At 40.4% G+C, this 22,752-nt stretch overlaps 1 protein-coding gene across 8 annotated transcripts in view; it reads right to left on the reverse strand.

Annotated features, from left to right (window-relative positions):
- LOC115226201 (selenoprotein K) overlaps window positions 1-21,876 on the reverse strand; it is a 33,643-nt gene extending 11,767 nt beyond the window's left edge. For 2 of the 8 annotated variants that reach the window (XR_005004215.1, XR_005004216.1), the window contains exons 1-5: window positions 21,718-21,876; window positions 17,294-17,378; window positions 13,803-13,821; window positions 10,435-10,487; window positions 4,596-5,950 (exon numbers count right to left, since the gene is read on the reverse strand). Coding sequence is in view for 1 of the 8 variants with exons in the window: in XM_029797216.2 (XP_029653076.1) it covers window positions 5,863-5,950; window positions 10,435-10,487; window positions 13,803-13,821; window positions 17,294-17,378; window positions 21,718-21,736 (264 nt within the window). In the remaining 7 variants the exon portion in view is untranslated. Of the gene's footprint in view, window positions 1-4,214; window positions 4,228-4,581; window positions 5,951-10,434; window positions 10,488-13,802; window positions 13,822-17,293; window positions 17,379-21,717 lie in introns of those variants that run through there. The other 6 variants (XR_005004218.1, XR_005004213.1, XR_005004217.1 and 3 more) reach the window with 6 other exon arrangements.
- Between the last annotated feature and the right edge of the window lie 876 nt (window positions 21,877-22,752).

Below are 22,752 nucleotides of genomic sequence, written 5' to 3' on the forward strand. Positions count from 1 at the left end.
CTTGTATTTCAGAAGCAAACTTCTTATCACACAGCCATCCCTGTCAAATACCTGTTGATCTATATTTTGTGTAACTGTGAGAGTTTAGATATATGCACACACACACACACACATACACACACATATATATATATATATATATATAAAATCAGGCACACTCATTATAGACGTGTATATATTTATATACATACACTTGTATATATATATATATATACACATTTATATGTGTGTGTATATATATATATATAGATATATATATACACATATATATATATATACACACATTTATATGTGTGTGTATATATATATAGATATATATACATACACATATATACACATTTATATATATATATATATATATATATATATATATATACATACTCATAATACATATATATATATATATATACACACACACACACACATATATATATATATTTATCACACAGACATGCATTATATACACAAACACACACATATGTATATATATATATACACACACATATAAAAGAAACAAAAAAAAAGCCAAAAGCAAGCACAGAAATATCTTTGAAATATTTTTGCTAAATAATTGAGCAAACCATAATAAGAACAACAACAACAACAACAGCAATAATGGTTTCACAATAAGCCTATTGTCTGTGTGAATAACTATTCATAATTCTATTTATTCCTCTTATTGTCCTCCCTTTATCTCTTCCTCCAATGTCACAACCATTTACATCCTCCATTTCTCAACCGATTGTTTCCTGTCTTTGCTTTCAGTCATTGTTATTTCTTTTGTATTCCTCCATCTCCATCCTCCTCTTCCCAACCATTTCATCATTATTCACACAATTATCTCCTGCCTTCATCCATTTATTTCCCTCACTTTACACTCATTCTCTCCATCTTCATTTTCCTTTGTCTTCAATTTTCTCCCCACCGCTTCTCTTCTTTTATATTTCCTTTTTGTTTTAACTTCATCTTATTTTTGTTTTTTTCCTTTCTTTCTTTAATCTTTTCCTCGTCTTCTTTTCCTTCTTCCCTTTGTCTTCATTTTTTTCCTCATCATTTTGCTTCTCCACTTCCCACCGTCTCCTTCCATCTTATTCCCCTGCTTCTTTTTCCTTTTCTCCCTTGTTCTTCTACGTCATCTTCTCCAACTTCTCTTCCTTGCTGTTCTTATTTCACCTGTGTTCTATTTTCTACTGACTCCACCTTATCAACTTTACACACACACACAAACATCTCTCTCAAGAACATTTTCTTCTGACTCTCAACCATCATTTCACAGCTATCTATTCAAGAAAAACATTAACCAACATTTACATGGCGCCAATTTTTCTAATCTTGAAGAGCCCCAAAATCCATGGCTCCATTCTCTACCACCAGACCAATCCATCAACAAACCTCCATATCAAAACCCTGTGGGTTCCTCCTTATTCAGCCACCATTTTTTACTGCTTTCTTTAAAATATTTTCTTCATCCTTCAAATAAGATTTTTCACTCAAACTCTTCTCTTCTGACCTTTTTCTCTTAATCTCTGCCTTTCTCTCAGCATAGCATGTCGGACAAAATGCTTAGCAATATTTCACCCATCGCTGCGTTCTGAGTTCAAATTCCATTGAAGTCAATTTTGTCTTTCATCCTTTCGGGATTATCATCATCGTTTAACGTCCACTTTCCATGCTAGCATTGGTTGGACGATTTTGACTGAGGGCTGGCAACGAAATGGCTGCACCATCTCCAGTCTTGATCTGGCAGAGTTTCTACAGCTGGATGCCATTCCTAACGCCAACCACTCCGAGAGTGTAGTGGGTACTTTTTACATGCCACTGGCACGGGGCCAGTCAGGCGGTACTGGCAACGACCTCACTCAAATCCTTTTACACATGCCACCAGCACAGGTGCCAGTAAAGCGACATTGGTAACGATCACGCTCTGAGTTTCTACAGCTGGATGCCCTTCCTAACGCCAACCACTCCGAGAGTGTAGTGGGTACTTTTTATGTGCCACCAGTACAGGGGCCAGTCAGGCGGTACTGGCAATGACCTTTCTTGAATCTTTTTACACGCTTTCCATGGGTTTGACGATTTTGACTGAGGGCTGGTGAGCCAGATGGCTGCACCAGGGTACAATCTCGATCTGGCAGAGTTTCTACAGCTGGATGCCCTTCCTAACGCCAACCACTCCGAGAGTGTGATGGGTACTTTTTATGTGCCACCAGTACAGGGGCCAGTCAGGCGGTACTGGCAATGACCTTGCTTGAATCTTTTTACACGCTTTCCATGAGTTGGACGATTTTGACTGAGGGCTGACAACCACATGGCTGCGCCAGGCTCCAGTCTTGATCTGGCAGAGTTTCTACAGCTGGATGCCATTCCTAACACCAACCACTCCGAGAGTGTAGTGGGTGCTTTTTACATGCCACTGGCACGGGGGCCAGTCAGGCGGTACTGGCAACGACCTCGCTCAAATCCTTTTACACATGCCACCAGCACAGGTGCCAGTAAAGCGACATTGGTAACGATCACGCTCTGAGTTTCTACAGCTGGATGCCCTTCCTAACGCCAACCACTCCGAGAGTGTAGTGGATACTTTTTATGTGCCACCAGTACAGGGGCCAGTCAGGCGGTACTGGCAATGACCTTGCTTGAATCTTTTTACACGCTTTCCATGGGTTGGACGATTTTGACTGAGGGCTGGTGAGCCAGATGGCTGCACCAGGCTGTAATCTCGATCTGGCAGAGTTTCTACAGCTGGATGCCCTTCCTAATGCCAACCACTCCGAGAGTGTAGCGGGGGCTTTTTATGTGCCACCGGCATGGGGGCCAGTCAGGCACTACTGGTAATGACCTCGTTCAAATCTTTTTACACGTGCCAGTGAAGCGACTTTGGTGCCCTTGTACGTGCCACGGGTACGGAAGCCAGTTGGCTGCTCTGGCAACGATCACGCTCGGATGGTGCTCTTGGCACCCTACTAGCACAGGCATGAGTGCCAGTAAGGCGACGCTGGTAACGATTATACTCGAATAGCTGCTCTGTCAATGATCACACTCGTATGGTGCTCTTTGCACCCCGAGTACTGGAGTTGATGTCATCGACTCCTCCTCCTAATTGCAGGCCTTGTGCGTTTAGCAGAAAGTATTATTATTATCATAATTATTTTTTTAACCATATAGGCACAGGAGTGGATGTGTGGTAAGAAGCTTGCTTCCCAACCACATGGTTCTGGGTTCAGTCCCAATGCGTAGCACCTTGGACAAGTGTCTTCTACTATAGCCTCGGGCCTTGTGAGAAGATTTGGTCGATGGAAACTGAAAGAAGTCCATCGTATATCTATATATGTGTGCGTATAGGCGCAGGAGTGGCTGTGTGGTAAGTAGCTTGCTTACCAACCACATAGTTCCAGGTTCAGTATCACTGCGTGGCACCTTGGGCGAGTGTCTTTTATTATAGCCTCAGGCCAAACAAAGCATTGTGAGTGGATTTGGTAGATAGAAACTGAAAGAAGCCTGTTGTATGCGCATATATATATATATATATATATATATGCATGTTTGTCCCCCCCACCAACATCACTTGACAACCGATGCTGGTGTGTTTACGTCTCCATCACTTAGAAGTTCAGCAAGAGAGACTGATAGAATAAGTACTAGTCTTACAAAGAATAAACTCTGTCCGGCGTGCTAATGATTCTGCAGTTTGCCCCCTTAATAATAATATCTGAATAAAAGACTAACTGGTCACGACTGGAACGTCTACTGAATGGGGACTGGCCTGTGGCTAAACAACAACAGTAACAAGGTAAGGCACATTAAATGATATAGTCCTAGATACACAAATTGCATTCCAAGAGGAATAAGATGCAGGGCTCTGTTAGAACAGCTTTGATCATAGGTATGTTGGATCAGAACTGACCCAGGGCTAAACGGCAAGATATATTTACGATTCATTAAACAACTGTAATTAAGAGGATGTTTTTTTATTAAGTGAAATACAGTTTATAGAATATAAAATATACAATCAACTGATATTATATACACACACATATAGACATACATACACACACACACACACACATATATATATATATACATACATTCATACACATAGTTGTCTTTTGCATCAATGTTGTGTGTGTGCACGTGAACACACACATATTTAAGTGTGCATTTATATATACATACATTATATATATATATGACATATATATATATAAATATTTACATGTATGTATATATCTATATATGTACTTACAAATACATATTATGTTTATGCAAATGTTATGAATGTTTGCTTGTGTGTGTATGTATACATATACACATATATATATATACACATATACATAAATATATATATATACATATACATACATATATACATATACATACATACATATATATACATATACATACATACATATATATACATATACATACATACATATATATATACATATATACATACATATACATACATATATACATACATATACATACATACACATACATACATATACATACATACATACATACATACATACATACATACACATACATACATACATACATACATATATACATATACATACATACATATACATACATACATATATACATATATATATATATCTCAAGTATATATAAAGTCAGTTGATTGGGTAGTTGGAATTCTTCTTTCAAGAAATATTTTTTTCGGATCTTGCTAACTCCACGGAGCTTCTAGCAAGTTCTTCATACATTTACAGGCACAGCTGCAAGGCTTCTGGTAAAAGAAGGATTCCTTTGGGTTTGTACATATGTATCCAGATGGTCCTCGACTAATGAGGAAACAGGGAGAAGGGTAGGGAGTGGTATGGGAGTGGGGAGGTGATGGGGGACCGTGGCTTGACCCCCTCCAGATGCTGCTGGAATCAAGCCAGGAAGAATATACAAGAACGTGTGGTGACACGTGTCCTCCTCCGTTCTAACATGTTTGATGGTGTTAAACTCTGAGTAACATCTGTTGTAGCTGCTTAATACTCAGGAGAATTCTAGATTAATCAGAAGCTGAAGCTCAAAGCAACTGGTGGACTGGCTAGATTAACCTAAATCTCAAGTTCACAGCATCTTGTGTACCGATCGAATTAACCAAAACAGATTCTCATTGCATCTGGTGACCCAGATTAACTAAATGCTGGAGCACTTGGCAGGATGGACTAGCCAGAGCAACCAGAAGCTAGAGCTCAAAGTACCTGGTGAACAAGATTAACTAAAAATTGGAGCCCACAGCATCTGGCCAATTTCACCAAAGACAATCTCCTAAGCATCTGGTGAACTAGATCAACCAAAAGCTCATAGCATCTATCAGGGTGGACAGGTTAGATTTACCATAACCTGAAGCTTAAGGCTTAAATCTGGTAGACTGGCCAATTTCATCAAAATCCAGAGCTCAAAACATCTGGTAGACTAGATTAACCAAAAGTTGGAGCTAATAACATGTGGCAAGATGGTCTGTTCAACACAACCAAAAGCTGGAGCTTAAAGTATGTAGTGGATTAAGCAGAGCAGGAGCTCAATGCATCTGGTGTAGTGGCTAGATTAACTACAAGTTACACTCATATCATCTAGATTAGTACAGATGTAAAAATGTTGATCACTCCAGATGACCAAAGTTACTTTTGAAATCATGGTAGAGGGGGAGGAGGAGGAGAAGAAGAAGAAATTTTTAAAATGTTACAAAATCAGAGGAGAGAGAAAGAGGAAGATAAATGGGGAGTAGGGTGAAGAGGAGGGGGAGGAGAGGAAGAGGGTTTAGTAGAATTACTGTTTCCTGATTAGTGGGGACCATCTGAGGCAGTCTGTGGTCTTTTTAAGACAGCAGACTGCCTCCTAACCTCATCCACCTCCACTCATCGGTGGGGGACCAGGTATGTCACCGTCAAAATTTAATCTGCCCATGCGCCGCCTTGGAGGGGGTGGTGGGCTGAAAAATAAAAACGGGAAAAAATTTATAAACAAGAATGTAAATTAATAACATGTATAGTTATGTGTACATATGTGTATGTGTGTATAATGTGTATATATATGTGTGTGTGCTTGTGTGTATATATATATAGAGAGCAATAAGAAAATGGAGGGGATGAATAGGTGGTTCATCAACTTCAGTCTACTGGAGAAATAAAGGTAGAATGAGGTATTTTTACCTCTTGGCTGAAACAGCTGTAAGTTATTTTCCTATTGCGTGGCTTTTAAGCTAGCTCCTGTGGAGGGCTCTTCATTAGGCCTTGGGCCCAACAATGACACGTCATGCATTAAGTACATATAAAATTTTAGTAAACTTCAACAATAGGCGCAGGAGTGGCTGTGTGGTAAGTAGCTTGTTTACCAACCACATGGTTCCGGGTTCAGTCCCACTGCGTGGCACCTTGGGCAAGTGTCTTCTACTATAGCCTCGGGCCGACCAAAGCCTTGTGAGTGGATTTAGTAGACGGAAACTGAAAGAAGCCTGTCGTATATATATGTATATATATATGTATTTGTGTGTATGTTTGTGTGTCTGTGTTTGTCCCCCTAGCATTGCTTGACAACTGATGCTGGTGTGTTTACGTCCCCGTCACCTAGTGGTTCGGCAAAAGAGACCGATAGATTAAGTACTGGGCTTACAAAGAATAAGTCCCGGGGTCGATTTGCTCGACTAAAGGCGGTGCTCCAGCATGGCCGCAGTCAAATGACTGAAACAAGTAAAAGAGTAAAAGAGAATATTTTTCAAGCAATGAACAATTTTCATCGAAACAATGATATAATTTGGAAATTATTGCAAAGCTGCATGATAAACAACAGTACCACCACCATCACCACCACATCTGCTATACACACACATCAGACTTCTGATGCCACCACCACCAATACCTTTGACTTCGCCGCCTTCCCCTCCACCACCACTGTCTTTTACATCGCTTACTCTCACCGTCATCCCTGACCACTTCGGCTACCACCATCACCTCCACCTCTATCACAACTACAGCTCATACTATTACCATCACAAAAAGGCTTAATGTGTGTGTTAGTCCAATATGTTAGTTTAGTGTTCAGTCCCTCCTTCTCTCTCTCTTATTATTACTCCCACCGCCACCATCAACACTACTACTTTTAATAAAACATCATCAACTCTCCCTCTCTTTTCTTTTTCTCTGTCTGTCTGTCTGTCTTCGCCACTGCCCTCACCATCTGTATGCCTACTAATACTCTCACCCAAATATGAGCAACAGTAGAAGTGTCATTGAATAGTGAGAGGAGGGGGGGGCAAAGTTTGACACACTGACACACAGAAATTAGTTTTTGCATTCATTAGATATATATATATATATATACATCATCATCATCGTTTAACGTCCGCTTTCCATGCTAGCATGGGTTGGACGGTTCAACTGGGGTCTGGGGAGCCCAAAGGCTGCACCAGGCCAGTCAGATCTGGCAGTGTTTCTACAGCTGGATGCCCTTCCTAATGCCAACCACTCCGAGAGTGTAGTGGGTGATTTTATGTGCCACCGACACAGGTGCCAGACGAGGCTGGCAGACGGCCACGCTCGGATGGTGTTTTTTATGTGCAACCGACACAGGTGCCAGACGAGGCTGGTGAACAGCCATGATATATATAAGGGTAAAAATCCTCTTGAGACATGAATGACCACAGGATTGCAACTAGAAAGCTCCCCTCAGAGGCACAAGCCCAGGCAGAGTTGTTTATGGAAGACCAGTAGACGCCCATGCACACCTGCCTTCCCTCTGTGTGACCAATGTTATCCAAGGGAAGAGGCAAAGGGACCGATACAGCTTGGCACCAGTGATGTTGAAACTCATTTCTACAGCTGAGTAAACTGGAGCAACATGAAATAAAGTGTCTTGCTCAAGAACACAACTCACAGCTCAATCCAGGATTCGAACTCACTACCTCATGGTTGTGAGCCTGACACTTTAACCACTGAGCCATGTGCCTTCACATCTGTTCTCAATGTCATTTTGAAAAATAAATAATCACATGACTGAAATCTGAAAGCTTTGAGATAATGCAGGATTAATTGAAAACAATGTGAATAAATAAAGGAGCAAAGTGTATGTACTCCGCTATTTATGTATATATATAGGCGCAGGAGTGGCTGTGTGGTAAGTAGCTTGCTAACCAACCACATGGTTCCGGGTTCAGTCCCACTGCGTGGCACCTTGGGCAAGTGTCTTCTGCTATAGCCCCGGGCCGACCAATGCCTTGTGAGTGGATTTGGTAGACGGAAACTGAAAGAAGCCTGTCGTATATATGTATATATATGTATACATATATATATATATATGTGTGCGTGTATGTGTGTGTCCCCCTAGTATTGCTTGACAACCGATGCTGGTGTGTTTACGTCCCCATAACTTAGTGGTTCAGCAAAAGAGACCGATAGAATAAGTACTGGGCTTACAAAGAATAAATCCCAGGATCGATTTGCTCGACTAAAGGCGGTGCTCCAGTATGGCCGCAGTCAAATGACTGAAACAAGTAAAAGAGTATATATAATACAAAATGAGTCAAGAACGCAAAACATCCGGACAACTAGGTGATACAAAAAGGGACAACAAAACATCCAGATAGACGATACAAAAAAACAAGAATGGGTCATTCAAAGCCCTGTATCCTCAGTCAAGCACCAGATTATCCTTGCAATTTCGGCTGATTATTCTTGAAATAATAATAATAATCAAGAAATAATAAGCAAGAGTAGTCAGCCGAAATTGCGAGGATAATCTGGTGCTTGACTGAGGATAGAGGTCTTCGAATGACCCGTCCTTGTTTTCTTTGTATCGTCTATCTGGATGTTTTGTTGTCCCTTTTTGTATCACCTAACTGTCCGGATGTTTTGCGTTCTTGTCCCATTTTGTATTTTATATATGGTGAAGCACAACCTTCGAACTTTAGGTCTCACTGAGGAAATGACTAGAGACCGAGACCTTTGGAAGTGTGCTGTGCTTGAGAGGACCCGGCAGGACAAGTGAGACCATAACCCGGGATGTGCCAGTCCACTTATGCATACCTTTCCTTCTGGGGACACAAAACTCTACTTGTGAAGACCTGTTGAGACAAGTGAGAATTGAAATCGATCAACATCAATGGAAATTGCAGCTGTGATACCAGTGCCGGTGGCATGCAAGAGAACCATCTGAACGTGGCCATTGCCAGCGCTGCCCCGACTGGCCTCGTGCCAGTGGGACATAAAGAGCACCCACTACACTCACGGAATGGTTGGCGTTAGGAAGGGCATCCAGCCGTAGAAACGTTGCCAGATCAGACTGGGCCTGGTGCAGCCTTCTGGCTTCCCAGACCCCAGTTGAACCGTCCAACCCATGCTAGCATGGAAAGTGGATGCTAAACGATGATCATCATTCATCATTGTTCGACCGTGTTCGAGACAATGGAATTTACCATGCTACGCCAGACTACACGGTCCATCATGGCATTACGGAGGTCCTGTTGCTGGATGCCTGTATCCCTGGAGATGACATCAGGGTAGGAGAGTGTGCGCCCTCTGGCATTGCGAGCAGATGGCTTCCAGAGGAGAAGAGTAGAAATTGCCTCGTTTTCAGATCTACAACAATGTCCAGCAAACTGGACTCTCCTACCTTTCACAAGAGATGAGACAGGTGGTAGTTTCCCATATATTTGCATGATGATGATATATGAATAAATAAAGATTATATTTGATAGAGGAATCCGAATGCTGAAGGGTTAAACTAGTATGGTGTGTGGCACAAATATAAACCCATCTAGCAAGGAGTTGAGGGTATGTGGGTGAGCAGTATAGGGCATGAAACAAATGTAATGAAGAAAGCTTCGACATTAACCCTTTAGTATGTAAACCGGCCAAAATATTTAATCTGTTTTATGTTCAAACTGACCAGATCCAGGCTCTCACACCTACCCTACAATGTTATTCTACATTAAGTAATTACACCATCAAGATCTTGAAGATATGAGATAATGCATGATTAATTCAAATCAATGTGTTTGATATACTTTGAGGGCGCGTGGCTTAGTGGTTAGGGCATTCGGCTCATGATCGTAAGGTTGTGAGTTCGATTCCCAGCGACGCGTTGTGTCCTTGAGCAAGACACTTTATTTCACGTTGCTCCAGTCCACTCAGCTGGCAAAAATGAGTTGTACTTGTATTTCAAAGGGTCAGCCTTGTCACTCTCTGTGTCACGCTGATTATCCCCGAGAACTACGTTAAGGGTACACGTGTCTGTGGAATGCTCAGCCATTTGCACGTTAATTTCACGAGCAAGCTGTTCCGTTGATCGGATCAGCTGGGACCCTCGTCGTCGTAACCGGCGGAGTCTTTAATGTTTGATAGAATAATCAGAACACTAAAGGGTTAAACAGAAGATATATGAACAAGCACAAAAAGAAATGTGTATAGACAGAGTACTTACCCTCGTCCATCTGATCGGTAGCCGCCACTACCGTCGTGCTGGGTTGAGTTAGGCTGCAAGGTAGACAATGGGAAAATGAAAAGATTTATAAATAAGAAAAGTTAATGCAATTAAAAGTAAAATGTTAAGAATAGGTGCAGGAGTGGCTACGTGGTAAGTAGCTTGCTTACGAACCACATGGTTCTGGGTTCAGTCCCACTGCGTGGCACCTTGGGTAAGTGTCTTCTACTATAGCCTCGGGCCGACCAATGCCTTGTGAGTGGATTTGGTAGACGGAAACTGAAAGAAGCCCTTCGTATATGTGTGTGTATATGCATGTACGTGTGTGTGTGTGTGTATATATATATATATATATATATATATATATATATATATATATATATATATGTATGTATGTATGCATGTGTGTATATGTTTGTGTGTCTGTGTTTGTCCCCCCCCCCAACATCACTTGACAACCGTGGAATACAAACAAACAATTGTATTAGTATGGCGCTCAGGAATAGAAATAGAACAAGTCTTTTACATTTCGAGCCTACGCTCTTCGACAGAAAGATACACAGAAAAAAAAACAAGGAGAGAAAAAAATGCGTGTAGGATCTAACGATCTATCATACATATATATATATATATATATATATATATATATATATATATATATACACACACACACACATACATGCAATAATTTTATTCAGCTGAATACACGTCATTGATTAGTTGAAATTACTGAAATATGAGAACTTTAACATGAAATAACTTCGTAAATATAAGTTTTTCTCAAAAATGCTAATAGTAAAAAGATGTTTTATATGACACATTCTACCATCGTCCGAAGTTTGAAAGCGTTTAGTTACAAAAAATTATTTTTTAAATCTGTCAGTCAAAAGGTAAAGATCCAATTTTTTTTTAAATTCTTGCGATTATCTCCCCTTCTTAAGTGGAAATCGCCTTAATTGCCACTCGGCAATTTCTGATACAACTTCCAGAGGCAAAGATAATATTAATAAAACCTGAATTTATCATGTGGTATTTGACATACCAGTATCTGCCTACATTATTCAAATACATGCCACTGAGTTACTTCCCTTAGCTCATTTCTATTTAGAGATGCAGACACCCCATGTACAATAACTCCTATATGGGTTATATGGCTCAGAAACCTGGACGTTATCAAAGAAGCTTGAGAGGCGGTTGGATGGAACCTACACTCGCCTCCTTATGAGAGCTCAAAATCTCTCATGGAAGCGCCATCCAACCAAAGTACAAATATATGGGAAACTACCACCTGTGTCATCTCTTGTGAAAGGTAGGAGAGTCCAGTTTGCTGGACATTGTTGTAGAGCTGAAAAAGAGGTAATTTCTAATCTTCTCCTCTGGAAGCCATCTGCTCGCGATACCAGAGGGCGCACACTCTTCGAGAGGCAGTTGGATGGAACCTACACTCGCCTCCTTATGAGAGCTCAAAATCTCTCGTGGAAGCGTCATCCAACCAAAATGCAAATATATGGGAAACTACCACCTGTGTCATCTCCTGTGGAAGGTAGGAGAGTCCAGTTTGCTGGACATTGTTGTAGAGCTGAAAAAGAGGTAATTTATACTCTTCTCCTCTGGAAGCCATCTACTCGCGATACCAGAGGGCGCACACTCTTCGAGAGGCAGTTGGATGGAACCTACACTCGCCTCCTTATGAGAGCTCAAAATCTCTCGTGGAAGCGTCATCCAACCAAAATGCAAATATATGGGAAACTACCACCTGTGTCATCTCTTGTGAAAGGTAGGAGAGTCCAGTTTGCTGGACATTGTTGTAGAGCTGAAAAAGAGGTAATTTCTGCTCTTCTCCTCTGGAAGCCATCTACTCACAATACCAGAGGGCACACACTCTCCTACCCTGATGTAATCTCCAGGGATACAGGCATCCAGCAACAGGACCTCCGTAATGCTATGATGGACTGTGAAGTCTGGCGTAGCATGGTAAATTCCATTGTCTCGACCATGATTGAACAATGATGATGATGACAATAACCTCCCTGAAGACAACAGATGATGATTTAAAACTTCTTTACATATTAGAGAGGGGGTAATTAATTAAGGGGAGTAATTGTCCTGATACGATGGCTTCTTTCAGTCTACAAATCCACTCACAAGGCCTTTTTTCTGCCTTGGACCACAAAAGATACCCCGATAGACTGTGCAAGCAGACTAAACACAGTTTTAACATAATGTAGTCCTAGATACATTATATCTGAATAAAAGACAGGATGGTCACGGCTGGAACATCTCTGAACGTAAGTCTGCTGGATCAGGACAGACCTGGTGTTAAACAGCAACAAGGAATGACACAGTAAGTAATTTAGTCCTAGATGCACTATGTTTGAATAAAAGACAGGATGATCATAGTTGGAATGTCTTTGGTCATAAGTCCGCTGGACAAGGACTGACCTGGGGCTAAACAACAACAACAGGGAAGGACACATTAGATAACATAATCCTAGATACACTATGCCTGAATAAAAGACATGGTGGTCACAGCTGGAACATCTCTGATCATAGGTCAGCTGGATCAAGAGAGACATGACTAAACAAGGACACATTAGATAATGTAGTCCTAGATACACTATGATCGCATATAAGACATGATGGTCACAGATGGAACGTTTTTGATCATAGGTGTGTGCACTGGGTTGATACTGATGCTCTGGGCTAAACAACAATGAGGAAGGACACATTAGATAATGTAGTTCTAGATACACTTATGTCTGAATAAAAAGTAGGATGGTCACGGCTGGAACATCTCTGATCGTAGGTCTGCTGCACCAGAACTGACCTGGGGCTAAACAGCAACACCAATAAGTAAGGGCACATTGGATAATGTAGTCCTAGATACACTATAATCGCATATAAGACAGGATGGTCACAGCCAGAACATTTTTGATCATAGGTGTGTGCACTGGGTTGATACTGATGCTCTGGGCTATACACTAATGTCTGAATAAAAGACAGGATGGTCACGGCTGGAACATCTCTGATCATAGGTCTGCTGCACCAGGATTGACCTGGGGCTAAACAACACCACCAATAAGTAAGGGCACATTGGATAATGTATTCCTAGATACACTATGTCTGAACAAGAGACAGGATGGTCATAGCTGGAACAACCTTGATCATAGGTCTACTGGATCAAAATGACCTGGGGTTAAACAATAACAGCAACACAGGATACAGTGATGTCCAAGATATACTATGTTTATATAAAAGACAGGATGGTCAGAGCTGGAACACTTTTGATCATAGCTCAACCTACAGGAGCAAGGATGATGACCTGGTGTTAAACAACAGGTTGAATTATAATAAAAAATTTCACTTACCGATATTAATGTCTTGAAACTGCATCAGGAATGAGATCGATATAAAGAGAGAAGAAAGGGAAAAGAAAATAGGATTTTAATAAATTAACATATTTCATAATACATTATAATAATTTATAATAAACAAGCACTATCACCCGGCGTTGCCCGGATTTGTAAGGGAAATAACTATAAAGCATTTTTAGAGAGTTATAGCCAAAAAATGCATTAAAATTGGAAAAAAAATTATGGTAAATTTTTTTTTAAATCGTTGACTCATCGTAGATATTTTTAGAGAGTTACTTCCCTTATATTTAAAAAAAATTTTGCATTAAAATGGAAAAAAATGATGGTAAATTTTGTTTTAAATCATAGACGCGCGCTAATACCCAGAAGGGCTCGATATGAATCACGACTATAAGATACCCGGTTTTAGTTACACTGCACCGCAAAATGTGGGAGTAGTTAGGAATCTAAATCATAGAAGACAGACAGCACACAACCTTACTTTTATATATAAAGATTATATTCAGTTTATATTATAATCAGGTAGAGGATAGCATATGCCGAATGAATTTCTAAGACGTTACAATGTGATTTGAGGGAGACTTAGCTGCTATTTCTATAAGCATATAGCTATCATATTGAGCATAAAAGATTTTATTCTTTTACTTGTTTGTCATTTGACTGCGTCCATGCTGGAGCACCGCCTTTTGGTCGAGCAAATCGACCCCGGGACTTATTCTATCGGTCTCTTTTGCTGAACTGCTAAGTTACAGAGACGTAAACACACCAGCATCGGTTGTCAAGCGATGTTGGGGAGCGGGACAAACAGACTCACAAACATATACATATATATGATGGGCTTCTTTCAGTTTCCGTCTGCCAAATCCACTCACAAGGCTTCGGTCGGCCCGAGGCTATAGAAGAAGACACCTGCCCAAGGTGCCACACAGTGGGACTGAACCCGGAACCATGTGGTTGGTAAGCAAGCTACTTACCACACACCCACTCCTGCGCCTAGATTTTGTTAAAGTTTATGAGCAATAAATTGGTTATATTTTTGTAATATACAAAATTATTTATCAATTTTTTTAATACAGTTCCTTATAATATTTTACTATAAATATATAATTTTGTTTTAAACACTGTTTGGCTAGGAGGGTCCATCCATATAAAATAGAAATCAAAAGGATCCAGGGGTAAAAAAATGGTTGAGAAACGCTGATGTAGGGGTTTTCCTTGTTGGCTCATACATGTATACCTTCATAAGACAGTAGTGTGTGATTTGAAGGAGATTTGGCTCCTATTTCTACCAGGTGTAGCTACCTTGTAAGGGTCTCCTTCATTGGCTCAAAGCATCAAGTGCTGAAAATGAACTTTCTTATCTTCCATTTTAAAGGGTTACAGAATTAACAGTTTCATCATCAGCATCTTCGTTTAGTGTCCGCTTTCCATGCTAGCATGGGTTGGATGGTTCGACTGGGAAGCCAGAAGGCTGCACCAGGCTCAGTCTGATCTGGCAATGTTTCTACGGCTGGATGCCCTTCCTAACGCCAACCACTCCATGAGTGTAGTGGGTGCTTTTTACGTGCCACCAGCACAAGTGCCAGACGAGGCTGGCAAACGGCCACCATCAGATGGTGCTTTTTACGTGCCACCAGCATGGGGGCCAAGTGAGGCTGGCAAACGGCCACCATCAGATGGTGCTTTTTACGTGCCACCAGCATGGGGGCCAGGTGAGGCTGGCAACGGCCAAACATAAACCTTCTTCCATGAAAAGATAGCTTAAACTGTGCTCTAAATGGAGGTGTAGTCAAATCCTATTTTATGGACTCAAACATGTTGTAAAATAAGTCAAAAGGTAAGCTACAATAAATTGGCATGAACTTTCCGGACAACCCAATACAAATGTAGAGCTTTTCTTGCCCAAGGTGTCATGCTTTTTACCACATAGCCATGCCTGCACCTATATGTTGATGGATTAGAGATCGCGGCGAGCTGGCAGAAACGTTAGCACGCTGGGCGAAATGTGTCGCCGTATTTCGTCTGCCATTACGTTCTGAGTTCAAATTCCGCCAAGGTCGACTTTGCCTTTCATCCTTTTGGAGTCGATAAATTAAGTACCAGTTACGCACTGGGGTTGATGTAATCGACTTATTACCTATGTCTGTCCTTGTTTGTCCCCTCTATGTTTAGCCCCCTGTGGGTAATAAAAAAATAGGTATTTCGTCTGTCACTACGTTCTGAGTTCAAATTCCGCCAAGGTCGACTTTGCCTTTTATCCTTTTGGGGTCGATAAATTAAGTACCAGTTACGCACTGGGGTTGATGTAATCGACTTATTACCTATGTCTGTCCTTGTTTGTCCCCTCTATGTTTAGCCCCCTGTGGGTAATAAAAAAATAGGTATTTCGTCTGTCACTACGTTCTGAGTTCAAATTCCGCCAAGGTCGACTTTGCCTTTCATCCTTTTGGAGTCGATAAATTAAGTACCAGTTACGCACTGGGGTTGATGTAATCGACTTATTACCTATGTCTGTCCTTGTTTGTCCCCTCTATGTTTACTACCCTTGTGGGTAGTAAAGAAACAGATTAGAGATTGCCAGCAGCTTTTCAGTTCCTGAGTTGAAGGTAACAACAGAGGAATGTCTGTACAGATTGAAGGAACTTGGTCTAAGAAGATCTTCATTAAGGAGAACAAAGCTGAAACATCAACCATGAAACAACAGGGAGGTCAAGCAGCCCCCACAATACTCTTTACTCTTTTACTTGTTTCAGTCAATTGACTGCGGCCATGCTGGAGCACCGCCTTTAGTCGAGCTAATCGACCCCAGGACTTACTCTTTGTAAGCCTAGTACTTATTCTATCGGTCTCTTCTGCCGAACCGCTAAGTGACGGGGACGTAAACACACCAGCATCGGTTGTCAAGCAATGCTAGGGGGACAAACACAGACACACAAATACATATATATATATATATATATACATATATACGATGGGCTTCTTTCAGTTTCCGTCTACCAAATCCACTCACAAGGCATTGCTCAGCCCGAGGCTATAGCAGAAGACACTTGCCCAAGACGCCACGCAGTGGGACTGAACGCGGAACCATGTGGTTGGTTAGCAAGCTACTTATCACACAGCCGCTCCTGCGCCTATATATATATACATATACATATATATACATATATATATATATATATATATGCATATATACATATATATATATACATATATATATATACATATATATATATATATACATATATATATATATATACATATATATATATATATACATATATACGACAGGCTTCTTTCAGTTTCCGTCTACCAAATCCACTCACAAGGCTTTGGTTGGACCGAGGCTATAGCAGAAGACACTTGCCCAAGACGCCACGCAGTGGGACTGAACCTGGAACCATGTGGTTGGTAAGCAAGCTACTTCTCACACAGCAAGCCCTGTGCAATGAGAAAATCCAGTAAAGAACTGATTCGAAAGTACTTACAAAAGAATGATAACACCCACCAGTGCATACAGGACCTCTGGAATGATTGACAGCCGCCATGGAGACCTCGAAGATACTATGTTACCTAAAATGGTAAAAGAAGAACGAAAAATGTGATTATCTTTCTGAGTTCAAAGAATTTGGAATTGAAATATTTTGTGATTACATCATCAAGTGCTTTATTCCTGGATGTGTATATAGAACCTGACTGGATTAGAACTAGTCATCTTTCCAGTCTGAACCAGTGGTTCCCAACCCGAGATATACGGACCCCTGCTGGGTATCCATGAACAAAATTTCACACACACACATATGTATATATGAGTGTGTGTGAAATTTTGTTCATGGATACCCAGCACTATATATATATATATACACACACACACATATATTTTTTTTTAACCAAAATATATATATATCATCCCCCAAACCATGACACTTCCTCCACCGAATTTAACACTAGTCTTAAGGCATTTAGGCGACAATTTTTCACCTACTTTTCTACGAACGTACCTTTTCCGATCTGAGCCAAATAACATAAACTTAGATTCATCACTGAAATGCACCGTTTGCCATTTTTCTTGAGACCACAACACATGTTCAGTTGCAAAGGTAAGACGACACTTTTTATTCTTGGAGCTGATCAGTGGCTTCACTGCAGGTGCTCTTGCTTGTAGGTTATGTTCAACTACACGATGAGACACAGTTTTTCGAGATAACGTTTTCTTCAGTACAATGCTCATTTCCCCGAGAAACAGCAGCAGCAGTTTTAAATCTGTCCATTTTAACCAACTTTACCATAACACGATCTTCTCTCTTGGTTGTTTTTCTTGGCCTACCTGTAGACTTTCTTCTTTCACACGAACCACAATCATCGAAGACCTTAAGAATACCGTGAACAACACTTTTTGACTTGTTAACAATCTTTGCAATAGACCTAATACTTAAATTATCCTTCTTTCGAAGCTTAATCTGCTGACGAATTGGTAACGGAGTAAGTGGCATTATATTAACAAAGTACACTGCAGATATTCTTACTAATGTTTAGTAAACATACCATTACGTAAACAATTTCAAAACATTAGAGTTCGCCGGTTAAATATACTAAAACAGAGTAAAAGCAACCGTTCTGATCATTTTGGCCGCCATGGGTTTTGCAGTAAATCACTAAATCATCCATAACTTTTGTATTATCCTCTCAAATTACACCAAAATCTCAGACAATAACAATTAATATCGTATTTATTGTCTGTGAAAATTATAGAACAGAAAACAACTTTGATAAAAACTTATACCTACTTTTCTGACGAAAACAACGCCGTTCTGAACATTTTGGCCGCAAAAAAAAAAAAAAAAAAACGGATGTAATTGTTGGCGTTTAGATGTAAACTTCCGGTTGGTTTGCTTTTATTTACATCCGGTTCGATCCATGAATCAGCAAAATGAAAATCGATTGATTTCTAATCGAACGTTAAGAGGCCAAAGTTTGATTGCGTGAAATTGCCCCCCCCCCCCATGTTAAGATGTTGAATAAGAATGAAGCTATCCATGTTGACTGAAAATTTCAAGAAATAAAATGGTAAAACATGGTACTTGCAAAAGTTCTTGTAAAAGCGCAGGAGTGGCTGTGTGGTAAGTAGCTTGCCTACCAACCGTATGGTTCCGGGTTCAGTCCCACTGCGTGGCACCTTGGGCAAGTGTCTTCTACTATAGCCTCGGGCCGACCAAAGCCTTGTGAGTGTATTTGGTAGACGGAAACTGAAAGAAGCCCGTCGTATATATGTGTGTGTGTGTGTGTATGTGCCCCTAGCATTGCTTGACAACCGATGCTGGTGTGTTTACGTCCCCGTCACTTAGCGGTTCGGCAAAAGGGACCGATAAAATAAGTACTACTGGGCTTACAAAGAATAAGTCCCGGGGTCGATTTGCTCGACTAAAGGCGGTGCTCCAGCATGGCCGCAGTCAAATGACTGAAACAAGTAAAAGAGTAAAGAGAGAATTCTACCCTGAACTTGTACGGGACTTTGTAGATCAGTGTTTCCCAACCTTTTTTCCCGGCGCCCCACTTTTTCATAGCAAAAGTTTTTACGCCCCACCTTGTACAAATATTTTCGTCATGTACAAATATTTTCACAGCCCACGTCTATGCCCCGCGCCCCACCTGAATTTTCTCAGGCCCCACCTTGGGAATCACTGTTGTAGATGGTCTTTGATATCTATCGAACACCAACTTAGCTGTAAGCTTGATTATTCTGGACTGATCGACGATTTCACGATGCGAAAAGTGCCACATGTTTGTCTTTGAGAATTGCCTGGATTATAAAAGTGCTTTTTTTTTATTCATATCAGGAAGTTTTACTTATTGAAATTTGGAACAGACCTGAATATATATTTCTTTTACTGCCCACAAGGGGCTAAACATAGAGGGGACAAACAAGGACAGACAAACATATATCAAGAGAGACATGACTAAACAAGAAAGGACACATTAGATAATGTAGTCCTAGATACACTATGCCTGAATAAAAGGCAGGGTGGTCACAGCTGGAACATCTCTGATCATAGGTCAGCTGGATCAAGAGAGACATGACTAAACAAGGTCACACTAGATAATGTAGTCCTAGAAACACTATGCCTGAATAAAAGACAGGGTGGTCACAGCTGGAACATCTCTGATCATAGGTCAGCTGGATCAAGAGAGACATGACTAAACAAGGTCACACTAGATAACGTAGTCCTAGATACACTATGATCGCATATAAGACAGGATGGTCACTTAAACGGATTAAGTCGATTATATCGACCCTAGTGCATAACTGGTACTTTATTTATCGACCCCGAAAGGATGAAAGGTAAAGTCGACGACGGCGGAATTTGAACTCACAGCGTAAGACAGATATTCAACTTGTACTTCAAAAGATGTTCTTTAGGATAACGTGAAATATTGAACTTTAGATAGAATAAAGTAAAATATAGCTAAGAATAAAAGGTGCGTCAATGATGAATTTTGATTGAAGGGATGGGACCTCTAAAAGGCATGAATGAGCTGCACATTGGATATATTTTTATATACAAGATCCTTGTATGTATCTATGTCATGTCAGATATGATTTTTTTTTATTGCGTAGTTAAAAAGGAAGTCAGTCGCGGATATACTAATTAAACGTTTATTGAAGTTAATCGATATTTAATCAACAAGGCAGAGCGACACAGGTGTGTTTTGGACGAGGAGAAGTGATGTGCAGGCGTGGCTGAATGGTTAAATTTCCCAACCACATGGTTCCGGGTTCGGTCCCACTGCGTGGCACCTTGGGCAATTGTCTTCTACTATAGCCTCGGGTCGACCAAAACTTTGTAAGTGGATTTGGTAGACGGAAACTGAAAGAAGCCCGTCGTATATATATATATATATATATATACACACGTATAGGCGCAGGAATGACTGTGTAAGTAGCTTGCTTACCAACCGCATGGTTCCGGGTTCAGTCCCACTGCGTGGCACCTTGGGCAACTGTCTTCTACTATAGCCTCGGGTCGACCAAAACTTTGTGAAAGAAGCCCGTCGTCTATGCCTGTATGTTTTTGTTTACCCTCCATTCGTCTAGTTGACAACGGGTGTTGGTTGGTTTGTTTACGTCCCCGTAACATAGCGTGTACGTTAGACTACGAACCAGACCGCGAAACTTCGGTATAGGTACACGCGTGACTTTGTTTACATTTCTGAAGATAACAGAAACCCTTTTCTCTCACCCCTAACACAAACCCTAACTCAACCACCCCCATATATAAAAAAACAAAACACTTTCTTGAAATGTTTCCGGTACCTATACCGAAGTTACGCCAGCGAGACGAAAGATTGCCCTACAAAGTTATGTGTGTACCTATACCGAAATAACTATTCCAAGTAATTGTGCGTACCAAACTTTACGTTGGGTTTCCCCATGTGACTATAAAATTGACGCCGCTTTAGTTCAGTGTTACCCCCTATGGTCTACACAGAAGGGTCTCTCTTTACTTGTTTCAGTCATTTGACTGCGGCCATGCTGGAGCACCGCCTTTAGTCGAGCAAAACGACCCCGGGACTTATTCTTTGTAAGCCCATTACTTATTCTATTGGTCTCTTTTACCGAACCGCTAAGTGACGGGGACGTAAACACACCAGCATCGGTTGTCAAGCGATGCTAGAGGGACAAACACAGACACACAAACATATATACATATATACGACAGGCTTCTTTCAGTTTCCGTCTACCAAATCCACTCACAAGGCTTTGGTCGGCCCGAGGCTATAGTAGAAGACACTTGCCCAGATGCCACGCAGTGGGACTGAACCCGGAAACATGTGGTTGGTTAGCAAGCTACTTACCACACAGCCACTCCTACCTAAATTTAATAAAAAAAGGGAGCGAAAGACGGAAACTCACCTTCAGAGACATACACCATCTCGTGCGTCGTGTAGGAGAGAGTACAACGTGGAGTACAATGAAGAGTACAGCACGAAGGACGACGTTAACTGTTTGAAGTTCTTCCTGGAAATGATGACGATTCGAAGAAGGTAGAACAATTGTCACTTCACATACAAAAGAGTGTATATATATATATATATATAGTAAAGGATGTAGGAGGGAGGTAACTCTAGCGAAACGTCGAGAAATGCGGGAGGTCGATACGTGGTCGTTCAAACTGTTAGAAATAGCAGCCAAATCTTTTTTTTTTTTCATTTTTACATACTACGGTCTTTATGTGTATGAAGTGATGCGGGAGACCTCTCGACGGTTTGCTAGATGTGGTAGAAATAGAAATGAAATCGTCCCTCAGATCTCACCTTACTGATGTATGTATGTATGTATGTATGTATGTATGTATGTATGTATGTATGTATATATATATATATATATATGCATGTATGTATGTATGTATGTATGTATGTATGTATGTGTGTGTGTGTGTGTGTATGTATGTATGTATGTTTGTTTGTTTGTTTGTTTGTATGTATGTGTGTGTATATATATATATATATATATGCATGTATTATGTATGTATGTATGTTTGTGTCTATGTATGTATGTATGTATGGTGTATGTATGTATATATATGCATGTGTATGTATGTATGTATGTATGTGTGTGTATTATATATATATATATATATATATTGCATGTATGTATGTATGTATGTAGGTATGTATGTATGATGTATGTATGTATGTATGTGTGTAATATATATATATATATATGCATGTATGTATGTATGTATGTAGGTATGTATGTATGTATGTATGTTTGTTTGTTTGTTTGTTTGTTTGTATGTGTAATATATATATATATATATATATATATATATGCATGCATATATGTATGTATGTATGTTGTGTGTATGTATGTATATATATATATATGCATGTATGTATGTATATATGTATGTATGTGTCTATGTATGTATGTATGTATGTGTGTATG

The sequence above is a fragment of the Octopus sinensis genome, linkage group LG29 (assembly GCF_006345805.1).
Source record: "Octopus sinensis linkage group LG29, ASM634580v1, whole genome shotgun sequence".
In the NCBI taxonomy this organism is placed as follows: domain Eukaryota; kingdom Metazoa; phylum Mollusca; class Cephalopoda; order Octopoda; family Octopodidae; genus Octopus; species Octopus sinensis.